The sequence below is a fragment of the Telmatherina bonti genome (assembly GCF_933228915.1).
Source record: "Telmatherina bonti genome assembly, chromosome: 3".
NCBI lineage: Eukaryota > Metazoa > Chordata > Actinopteri > Atheriniformes > Telmatherinidae > Telmatherina > Telmatherina bonti.
In genome coordinates this window covers 23,541,822-23,553,934 of record NC_136621.1, presented here as the reverse complement: position 1 = coordinate 23,553,934, position 12,113 = coordinate 23,541,822, and the positions used below count along the sequence as shown (strand labels likewise).

Genomic DNA, 12,113 nt, shown 5'->3' with positions numbered 1-12,113 from the left:
GCAATTCCACTCAATATTAAACACAGTGGCAACCATCAGAAAATAAATAACATTTCCCAATTCAAACTATTTAAAGAGAAATATTCTGCACAGTGTAATGTCTGTGCAAACACAAGTTAAAAAAATCTTAGAGCCTAGAGGATGAAAATCTGTAATTATATGAATAAAAAAAAAAAAAAAAAGTGGCAGCATACTATATTACAGACCAGTGTATTCACTTTCATATTAAAAATCAAATAAGAAAACATCCACTTATTGAGGGCTTATGAAATTATGCTATCAAATTTGTACATTTACTTAAAAAATAAAACAAATCGAAATATTTTACTTGCAATACAACTTAAGCTAATCATTTTTAAGGCATTTTAAACAGGAACAGAAATTATCATAGATGAGCAACATTTTTATGATCGCTTTAAAGGAGTAGAAAACGGTCACTGAAAGGTAATGTTACAGAAATGAAAGAGCAAGTTGCACATAGCTGATCATCAAACGGCAGGCAACCTTTAAAACCATTAAAATATCCACAACCTGGTAAACATGAGGTAAATATTTCATCTTATGAGCGTCAAAGTCTCATTTGTCAGGTGCAAATAAACCCCATCGACGGAATCATTTCCAGCTGGCACGAATACCGGGTCACAGCGGAGCAAGGAACAACTTGGGTTCAGTTCGCCTCTGGCAAAAATCTAGCATAACCACACAGCGACTTCACAAGACATGCTTCTGTCACGGTGTTAATAAAGTTCACCTTCTGCAAAAAAACAGAACCTTTTAAGAGAAATGACCTGCCAAAACTTAACCAATAGGACTCACGTCACACATGGCGTGCCAGGGCTTGTTAGATATTTACATTCCAGATAACATGCTTTGTAACAGACTGCATATTTTCAGTCATTTCTTCTATTTACTCAACTCGTTCCAGATGTTCTTGTGACAGCATCTCTGGGGAAAAAACAAAGAGTCGCTGTCTCCAAAAGTCCCCCGTGTTCACGGTCTCCTTACATCTGGTGACGGTGCAGCATCTGCTGTTAATGGTGTCAGTTGGTATTACAAGTCAGTTTTCATTATAGATGTATGTAACAGAGGTAAAAGACAGATTCATGTCAGTCGGTTAGCTTGGAGGGGTGGGTGCTTCTTTAATCTTGTTCATTTAATCGTACACATCGGCAGATTTCACCTCACAGTTGAGTATTCATGTCTTCAGCAAGCTGTAAATGCTTTGCTGTTGGCCTCAATTCCAGTTTTCTGAAGAGGAAGCGGCGTCTTTAATGTATGAGAGGTGTCCCATTGGTGTCTTCTCCCCTCTGGACAATAGTACGCTTAGATTTCTACAGAGTAGTAGAGACACAGAGTATAAAGCCAGTTGAAAATGGGGTAAAGAAGCATAAGGGTAAAAGGAAAATAAAGAGTGGGGGGGGATTGGGTTCAGGAGAAACCGGAAGGAGGGACAGAAAAACAAGAGAGTGAGTTAGTAATGTCTGAACTAGCTAAAAGAGAAAAGTAAGTAGAAAAAAGTTGAAAAATGTTTCAATTTAATGTCCCATCGACCAGGTTTGACTAAATTTCCCCAGTTATCACAAAAGCGCGACAGAAAGCAAAGCAAAGCAGACACGACCACAAAAATCACACAAGTTGTCATACTGTGTATTTATTCATATTAGTAGGACCATTGTTTTTACAAAAATATAACAAATATGACAATATATCTTTCCTGTCATACTGTATGCCATCAGTATACTTAAAGATGTGTTAAAGAATTAAAGAATTCCAAAGACAATTATAATATAGGTTAAATTTACAATCACCTATGAAAATAGCTTCCTGTAATACAATTCCCTTTAAGAGTACTTACACCAAATGACTAACCATCGCCAATAAAAGCTAAAAATATATTTAATTACATACACTGCTGCATATTTTGCTATCAAAACTAGTCTGGACAAAGAGTCTTAATTCTGCTTTCCTTCCAGTTCAAGTTTCTCTTTCGATCTACATGTTAAAAAAAAAAAAAAAAAAAACAATGTCTCTATGAGTCACTCTTCTTATTCAAATGTGCACACATATAAAATACGTGTGACTGCACTTCCTGTGGGTGTGCATGTATATGCAAGAGTGTGCATGCTTCCAACATACACACATGCCAGAGTAACAAGTCAGAGGAAATGTGGCTAACAGCGTGACCTACTCTAACCACCAGCAAGCATCTGGACTGGTTTAAGACACTAAAACATAAGCACACATCCAAGACACACATTATCAGGCTGCACTGAGGACACAGGAATACTGCGGTCACAATGGAGCAAGGAACAACTGCATGGGGCAACAGAACGAGTCCAGGCATTTGGGTAATTCCAAAGAGGCTTGTTTATAGCATGCGGCAGTGAAACCATTAAGAGCTTGTTTTATGAGATCTAAGAAGTTTGATCAAGGTCACTCCTTAATGTGTTGCAAAACTTTGCTTCATGGAAAGTCTGACTTCTTGGCTTGATTAACTTTCATATGCAATGAATTATATCTGCATGAAAAGTCAAACATGTTTCAAGCACGGAAATAGATGATTTGTGCATATGTATAAAACAGGTTATGTGAGAAACAATTCCCTTCCAACTCAATGCAGAATTTCTAAAATGTGCCCGTACTTTTACAGCAGCCAGAACAGAGAAAGTACATGTACTGGAAGTGGTGCAGATATGTGACATTGACACAAAAACATGCAAGCAGCGGAGCACGTAGCTGCAAAAGCAAATGTACTATGAACATGAGAAATAAAAACACCCTAAAGTAAATTAATGAGAAACACTCTTTACAGGCACTGGAACTGGTTGTCCAACTTTTTCGGTTTGGTTTTGACTATACAGTTGTTTTGGTTGTTTTCCCATCTGTTGGAACTTTATATCCTTTTTCCTCTCTTCACTCTCTCCTTTTGTTTTTGTTCACTTTATTTTTTTTTTTTTTTAAATCCTGTCAGGTCCAGCAGGAATATGTAAATTCAGCATCCAGGAGCCTTATATACATCAAGCACTTCTGAATGGAGCAAATCTTTTTGATAAAACAAAGCAGCCAGACCTTCATTTCTATTCTAATCCAATGTTTCTCAAATCTGGTCCTCAGGTCCCCTCTGCCCTCCCTGTTTTAGACATGATCCTCCTTCAAAGCACCTGAGTCAGATTATTGAACTTTCTCATCAAGTTCTTTGCAGCCTGTTAACAAGCCCTTTATTTCATTCCGGTGTGTTAAAGTAGGGTTGCCTATAAAACATGCAGGGCAGGGCGGCCTGAGGATCGGGATTGAGAAACACTGATCTAATCTGATGCTGGCTGCACAAATTGTAAACAGTCTTGAATAAATCCTTTTTGGTATGTCCAGAGTATGAAATATACACAAAGATGAGCCTAATCATGCACCAGGATCGGTAATCAGGGGACCAGGAAGCTGGTCTATCTAGCCTTTTCTTTGTCTGAAACAACAGCATGATTCAATGTCTTCACCCAAGTTCTTCTCCAAATCTGACCATCCTAATCAGTTCAGTAGTCAAACTAACCCAAAAACCAACAAGTAGCTTGTGTAGCTAAAATGAAACAGAGATTGAATAAATTGTGTACCCGCTATACATGCAACTCGATGTGCATGTGAATACTAATGGTGTTGGATCTTTTAGGGAAAACTTTAAAATAAAATAAAATTTTTAAAAAAAGGGAACGAAAAAGAAAATGCCTCACATTTTTCTTAACAGTTCACACAGCCTTACTGATCTGTACAAAGTGTTTTAGTTGCTTCAGCCTCTCAGTAACAACATGTCATCAAGAGGCTCCTACCTTGAAATGTTCGCGTCATTGTTGACTGCCAGAGCTGCATGTGTTGGAGTAAAGCGATGCTCCACAACAAGAGTTCAGAGGCTAACGGTAGCTTGGATAAGCTAACATCGCTTGAGTCACTCGAGTTAGGTGTTACTCTTTTTCTATTTACACTGTAGTTAGCACTAATTTCAATTCCTTTTAACATGCCAGTTTTGCCAAACATTTATATAATTAATGAATGAGAACAAAAATTTACAAAGAAGTGCATACTGACAAAATGTACAGAACAGATAACACTTAAATCTGAACTTGTGTGCATACAGTAGCATTGCATTGATATTTCTTTTTGTTTCCAGCCACTACCAAACTGATCAGATCAATACAAAACCTATCAGTTCTCTAAATGAAAATAGTGTTCTTCGAAAATGACAGAGGTGAAATGATTAGTTACGCTAAACTGATTAAATGTGTTCAAAACAATATGGAAATAAGCTTACCCTGAAAGAAATGTAAGTTTGTTTTCTCTAAATCTCATTTCAATGACAATGCAATTCATTCACAAAATGCAGGATATTTGAAAGAAAAGGCCTGTTTCATCTTCAAAATGCCCAATTTTGGTGTCATAAGTGAAGCAAAAATTGTGACGCTCGACACGTGGGGGAAATTACCACTGCTTAAAACCATCCAGCATAGGGAGTGAAACACCAAATTCCATAATCATATTAGTCACAAATATGCTGTCATGAAGAAACAATGATCACAATTACTCAGTTTCCAGTTGCTGCTCTGGAAAAATAATGGCAAATGCATAATGTGAACGAATTTCATCTTATTTTAGTTCCAGGTCTGTTTTTCAGCCGTGTATCAAGGTTTTTAGCACCGTCTGCACCTGCTTAATTCCCACATTATGCTCAATGCAGCAGCAGCAAACAGATGCATCACAAACAGATGTAGCAGTTTAGGTACAAACCATACAGAAAAACATGGTTAGTTCACATTTATAAAAAGGCAACTGACAGTTTTCACCATAAACATGAAGCCACACAGCTCTAACATCAACCACATCCACAATTTGTTCAAGCAGAGTGCAGACATCAAATCCTATTTTTGTGCATCGACGAGGTCCATTTTTGCTTTTTGGTATAGAGTAGAGGGGATCTAGTCCTTCAGGTTGAGTGTTGGGACTGTTTGGCTATGACACCTTCATCAGTTTACTTTAAGAAAATTTCAACACAGTGATTTCAAAAGTGGTGGTTTCAGATTGAACAGTGTAAGTTGTTCTCCATGTCATCATGGGTATTTTGACTAAGACATATCCACAAAGCAGTTTACCTACCTACAGCCCACCCAAACACACACATATACACACGCACAGAAACACACCCACAAAAGGAACAGAAAACAACCACACAACCAGAAGAACAAAGTTTTCCACTGACAGTTAACTACTTACAGGTTAAAAATGGCACATATTTAACAATTTTACAAATCATATATCTTCTGACAGCAAGCCACAAAAAACCTGTCTGTCATGTTATTCTGTAGGATATTTATCAACTAGAAGTCTGATTAGGTGTCAAAATAAAACTGTTTCTAAGTTACATTATGTAGCAGAGACCTCTGCAGAATATTGCGATGTCCCTTTAATATAAATCAGAGAATAACTGGATCTTCATCTACTGCCATAAAAAAAAAAAAAAAGTACCAATGAAAGGTTAACGCTGGCACTTGTTGCTATGTCAACAGAGACATCTGTGTATGTAGGCAAATCAAAGAAGTTGTAGTGCACAACCTCACATGGTTTTCTCTTTTCCAAAAAGTTTGTCCACACGACAGGAATGAAACTAGAAGTTTAAAACGTTTAAATGTTAGCTTTCATTTATCAAAAACTGCATGCTGGTGTAGTCAGAGGAAACGTCTACACCATGCTGATGCATGCTGCAAAAAGCATGCAGAAAACATTTAATACGCCATGGCCGCCAAAATACCCATGTCTGTCTCAGCTGTACTTGTGTCCACCTGTATTCTAATGTACTAACAGGTTGGTACACTGACTTTTTAGGAGTTGATCAACTAAAATATTTATTTACTCTGGACAAAATAAAAATGGAGCCATCAGAGTACCCAGACTGAGCCCTGAGAGAGGAACAGAGCTTTGAAGTGTTGTATGGCTGCAGATAAGGTTATCCCACTTTAAACATCAGTGTTTTCGTAATATTAAAAAAAAAAAAAAAAAAAAAAAAGTTTTAAAAAGCACCCTGCTAATTTGTCAGGCTTCATGATTATCATTTTTGTAAAGTAGAGAGTGATTTCATGGATTTGATGTGTGAGTTGTTTTGTTTGTGATTGCTTTCATGAGCGTCGCTGCTCCCGGACACTACCTCGTGCTCCAAAGTGTTAAACTGAACTTCCGAGAAGCTGCTTGGGTCTCGGTGGCATGGGAAACACAGGATTTTCTTGAAGGTGTTCCTCATCTCCTTGTCTCTGAAGCAGTAGATGATGGGATTGACAAAAGAGTTGCACTCAGCCAGCACCAGGAAGTACTTCTCAACAGCTAGAATCCCACAACTCGTACAGTCCATACCATCAAGCAGCAACACAACCAGACCTGGCGTCCAGCAGATCACAAAGCAGCCTGTCAATGGAAAGAGGAAAACGAAGGGAAAATGAGGTCATTTGATGATCAACAAGTTACAGATGAACAAAAATAAATGAAAAGGAGTTAAGACGAAAGAAAATAAACAGAACTAAAGAATGTGAAAATGTAGGTGGTTTCCGGAGGGCAAAGACAATGAAATGTAGACACAGTCTTACAGTCGGCATAATCAGATTTCAGTATCATAATATTTGATAGGGCAGCTGAGGAATGCACACACATATTTCCAGAACACTGGGTACCAATATATGCATATAAACAAACTGGTGTCATAAATGAGTAAATGATGTTGAAAAATACACTGGCATAAACATCATGTAATCTTTAGACCTCTAAACCTAACCGTGTCACAACCACAACTTACCTTAAATCTAAAACTTAATCCTCGTCTGGAGTTTAAGGAACAGCCAAAACTGCTCACTCAAGTTCAAAACCTCACAAATATGAATGGACTGGACTACATTCCCACACACACACACACACACACTGAGTAGTGTTAAACAGGCACGGTTGAAGCTGTTGTCTAACAGCGCCTTGTCAAACTCTGGGTTTCTCTTTGCCTCCCTCACAAGCCAGATGGTTGGATTTTGGCTGCTGAGGACAAAAGTGTGCAATATCTTTTATTACTTTATTACTAAGGAATTCAATCCAAAGTTTGTGGTGAATGAGCAGAGGAAAGGGAGGCTGTCAGAGACAGCAGAGTATAGATAATTCAACAGAAATTTACAGAGGATCGAAAAAAAAAAAAAAGTGCATTTGCAGAGCTGGTGGTAGCAGCTGGTTTAGTGCAGACAAGCAAAGAGGATTCTACATGGCAGCCTGTGATCCCATTCATAAGTTGGAGAGGCATTACTTATATTTAACAAGAATGTATGGAAATCTGTAGAAAAGGTAATATTTATCTGTAGCATTTATTAACTGAGTCTTCTGGAAAATTATAAATAAAAGCATAAGCCTCAAATGAACTGTATTCCACACTGAATGGCCAGCCAGGTATGATACAAGTTGTGGCTGCGTACAAACTGATATCATCAGGGTATGCTTTGACTTCTCCAGACATGCCCTACCTGCACTAGTGCACTTTCCTGCAATAACTCCGTATTTTCAAGGAAAGAAAAAGGAACCTGAGGGAGCGTGGCTGAAACAGACCTGGTGTACGCGTGGGACATGTCCCCTGCACTTCCCATATCTTATGTCCCCTGCACTTCCCATATCTGTGCCATCTGTCTCCCTCACAACTTTTTAACCGGTACATCCTTTAACATGCCGTAATGTGGTTTTTCTAATCATCTGTAAAACGCACCATGAACACACACGTGCTCCGTTGGATGCATGGCGGGAGACATGGAGCTGCACAGTGTGTATCAGAATCATGTCCAAGAAACCCGAGCTAGCAAAAGGAGAAAAAAAAAACCCCAACAACTTTGCACAGTTGGCAGATGTGAAAACACCCCCGCAATTTAAAAAAGAAGAAAACCCTGCATATTATGTACAAAGGCTGTTATAAAAGGCAGCACAATTTTACTGGCTGCAAACATTTAGAAAGAAGAAGAAGAAAAAGAATACATGACAGTTACATGTAAACACCACCATACTGGTTTCCAGTGAGAAACAAACTTCGCTGGTGTAAAACATGTTTATAGAAACTGTAGTCAATACTGAGTGTTTGTTACAGAGGAGTGCTGCAGGAATGTCCTGAGCTCAGATAAGAGGATCTGGAAGGAGCAGCTTCACAATCAGAGATCAAGTTGACCAGTTTGACTCCTGACCAGCATGACCTTTTTCTACATGTCATTTCCCTCATCTCTTTACCCTTTTTATCTATTAACTACAAACTCAATGTTTTATGCATGGATTGTATACATGTACAAAACACATGTACATAGTATGTTGTAAGCACATGTACACTGCATAACTTTAGATGGTGTTTTTAAGCATATCTAGAATGTCATTAAAATTGCAAAAGACATTTTTGAGGCGATATAATCAACAATTAGCACTTTCAGTTGATGCATTTAGCTTCCCACATGATGAAGTTAAAAGCGTAAATAGAGAGTCTTATCAATGAGTTGGTGCTGCAGTAAAACTTGAATTTAGAGGAAAAAAACAAACTGAAAACCTACAACAGCTCAATCTGCGCTGGTTCATGTTACACACAGAGCCGAGTTAAACCAAGTTAAACATTGTGGGTAGTTTCACAGGAAATATTCTGTTTCCAAACACCTTGTGCTTCCTGCTACAAGAAGATCTTCACAGATCAGAACAAAGGAAAACAATTCAGAAAGGAAAGGCCTTGCACATCTGAAATTCTCTGAAACTTTGCTCAAAACTGAAATATAAACCAAACTCACAATGATACCAGCAGCACATTTGTAGTTCCAGGTTAACCATCGGTGAAAGAGAATTTACAGCCTAAAATCAGCTTGGTTAGATATTTAAGCGTCACAGTAAAATCTTTGATGTGTGTATGCAATGTGAGCTTTTCCTTACCCAAGATTGTGGTGACGGTCTTCATCAAGTTTAACACAGTCTCCTTGCGTTTTAACTGGCTTGTGTGCTGCGACATCATCTTGCTTTTGTGCCTCACATAAAGGAAGATCCGAGTGTAGACGGCCACCATTACGGAGAAGGTCAGTAAATTGAGAACAGCCCAGAATATCAGGTAGGTGCGGCTGTACAGCGGTGCCATGGTGGAGCAATTGTCGAGGTCACACAGACAATTCCAGCCCACGGTAGGAACCAGGCCCAGTATAATCGCCACCAGCCAGATGAGTACAATAACGACGAGAATCCGGCGGGTGCTCATATTACTGTGCAGCTGCATACTGAAAATGGTCTGGTGACGCTCAACGGCAACTGCTAGGAGGTTGAGGACTGACGCCGTGAGACTGGTGTCAATCAGCCCCTGCCGTACAAACCACTGGTAGACAGACAGCTTACTGGTCCAGGGACCAGTGTGAAACATCAAGTGGAGGTATGAGACACCTGTGAAAAAAAACAAAAAACACAGTGAATATTTTATTACAAATTTTTTTTAAAAAGTGATAAACACTTTAGCCTGTCATGTAAACTCAAACTTTAGTTTTCAACAAGACTGATAGAAGGGAAAATCCTAAATGTCTGTTTCAGAGGTTTCTATGCAGTATGAAAGAACAATGTGTGGCCCAAATCAAACAGACAGGAACTAAAACTGTGCACGTGATCAAACTGTGCAACTAAACTGGACTTTGTATTCACCATTTGTTTATAAGGTTGCTAAACTCTACAAGACATAACTTACAGCTACAGAGGAAACATCACCTTCCAACACAGAAAAAAAGCCCAGCATTAAATGGTCAAGGCTTTTCACATGTCTGCAACAGATCTGATGAGTCAAAACACAATCACATCTATCGCTGCAAGGTCACCAAATTCCACACACACCATGTCTGCCATTATGCTACGGCAAGGCGGGTTATTTGTACAAAACAGGCTTCAAGTTCGAGACAACTGAAAGTACAACATTTCTGCCCATCAGCTTCTACAAGACTCTTCAAAGACACATTTCAGACTTCCCTCAGCATATCTCAGGGGTTTTGGTTGAAAGCGCCTCACGTGTTACACTTCAACCCCAATGTGTGATAAGGTCACCTTGATACAGAGCCACAACTCCACAAAACAGACTAAATGGAGAGTCATTATATAGATGGAGAGCAATTACGGAAGGGACTCTTCTCAGTGGTGGAGCTGCATACGTTATAGAGTTACAGGTTTACATTTACCATATTTATTGGAAAGTGCTACATCCGAACGTGACAATGAAAAAAGAAAGTTTACCAAGTAAGTGACACACTTGAGTCATTTATGTCAGTGTATAAGGTTAGAAACTACGACAGAAACAGAGATAATCTCTCTGAATCTGGCATTTTTCATCCGTTTCTAGCACTCAACCCTTTTATGCATGAATTATTGAAAAACAGTATTTTTAAAATACAGTATTTTACCTTTACAGACATATGCAATGATACTTTTTTCATTAGTTATATTTAGAATTGATGATTTATTTTAATGTATTCTATAAAATATATAATAAAAATGATATGTAAATCTTCCATAAAATATATAATTTTCTTTTCCTATTTATCGCAAAGGAAAACTTTCTTAATTACATTATGTTCAATTATATCATATATTTATTTATTCTCCAGTGAATGGAAACGTATTTGATGACTAACCACCACTGAAGTGGTTTATTTACAAAAATACCATCCTCATTCATGAATATGCAAGAAAAATGCTTGTATTTAGTGTCCATTATATGACCACTATGCATGAAAGGGTTAATACCATCGGTTTCTCAAGATATAATAAAGAAGATGAAAAAGGCTTTCTCAGTTCTGAATAACTGATGTCACAACAGCCAAAAATGGTATAAGAGCCAAAAGACACAAATCCTGCTGCCTTTACTTGTTAATTTAGAACGTTACCCTGATAACTGATGTTGTAATTAAACTAGGCTTGGTTACCGTCTACTCATAATTTAAAACCCAGCATAAAAGCAGATACAATAAAGTAAAGCATGTTACCTGAAAAGAGGTCGGACAAAGCCAGATTGCCCAACAAGTAGTAGATGGGAAAGTGAAAACGTTTGTTTTTCATAATGGCACCTATGACCAAAAGGTTGGAAAAAATAACAATGAAGCAAACTCCCATGCCCAGAGTGACAATCACATAGTCTCGTGTGCGCCAGTAGGTGCTGATATTTTTGCCACTTTTCTCATAGAAAAATTTCACCGATTGGTCATAGTAGCACCCAGTAACATTTGTCATATTCATTCTGAGCTCTCGGTGAATGCAGGATCAGAGATGAGAGAAGCTGGATGTTGTAGGCTGGAAATCAGGCTGGCCCTCTTCGCTTGGATGCAGATTGGCATGCCATCAGCTGGACAGTAGAGGACTGGTAGGATCCAGTTTGAAGTCTGAGGCCTTCACTATGCTGGTTGCTGGTCTGGAGCCACGTTTTAGCCTGTGGAGAAATCAAAATTGAAATATACTAGTATATGTTGATTAAAAACCATCCAGTGAAAGGCAACTTAGTCAAGTCATAGTAATGAATATATTAGTAGCATTAGCATGTGATCAAATTTAGGATTTAGGTTGCGTTTATATTTTATAGTAAAAATGAACAGTGTAAAACACACACACACACACACACACACACACACACACACACACACACACACACACACAAAAGGGACATGCAAAGTCGACAAATTTCTGACAATGAGCTGCTGCCTGCTTGACAATAATTTATCCATTTTGCCAAACTGTGCATTTGTAGGCCGTGACCTGGTATGGATTCAAAAACCAGTTGAGTTGTTAGGCTTGGTATGACTTCAATCTGGCAATTTTACTTTGTCATCCCTGTCCCTGTATACATGGGAAGATAACATTAAAGATTTGTAAGAAATATTTTGTAATACCTTAAAAAAATTAAAAGACTTTTGATCACCTTAAAAGGTGGAAAACTACCAATTTGCAGTAACATTCATGTTATGTTATGATTAATATAATTCTACTACAGTTCTTCACACTCCCTCACATAATCTCCATTCCCTGTCAGAGCCAAAATGGTATGACAACACGACAGCTCCAAGTACAATTCTCTCAACAATGGA

At 38.3% G+C, this 12,113-nt stretch overlaps 1 protein-coding gene across 1 annotated transcript; it reads right to left on the bottom strand.

The window, feature by feature from the left end:
- Window positions 1–6,085: 6,085 nt before the first annotated feature.
- On the bottom strand, window positions 6,086–11,265 carry lpar2b (lysophosphatidic acid receptor 2b; the record flags this gene model as incomplete). The annotated part of the gene is made up of 3 exons (XM_079263260.1): window positions 6,086–6,435; window positions 8,947–9,441; window positions 11,022–11,265. 3 exons carry the CDS (start codon window positions 11,263–11,265, stop codon window positions 6,086–6,088), a joined length of 1,089 nt encoding a protein of 362 aa, XP_079119386.1.
- Window positions 11,266–12,113: the final 848 nt, after the last annotated feature.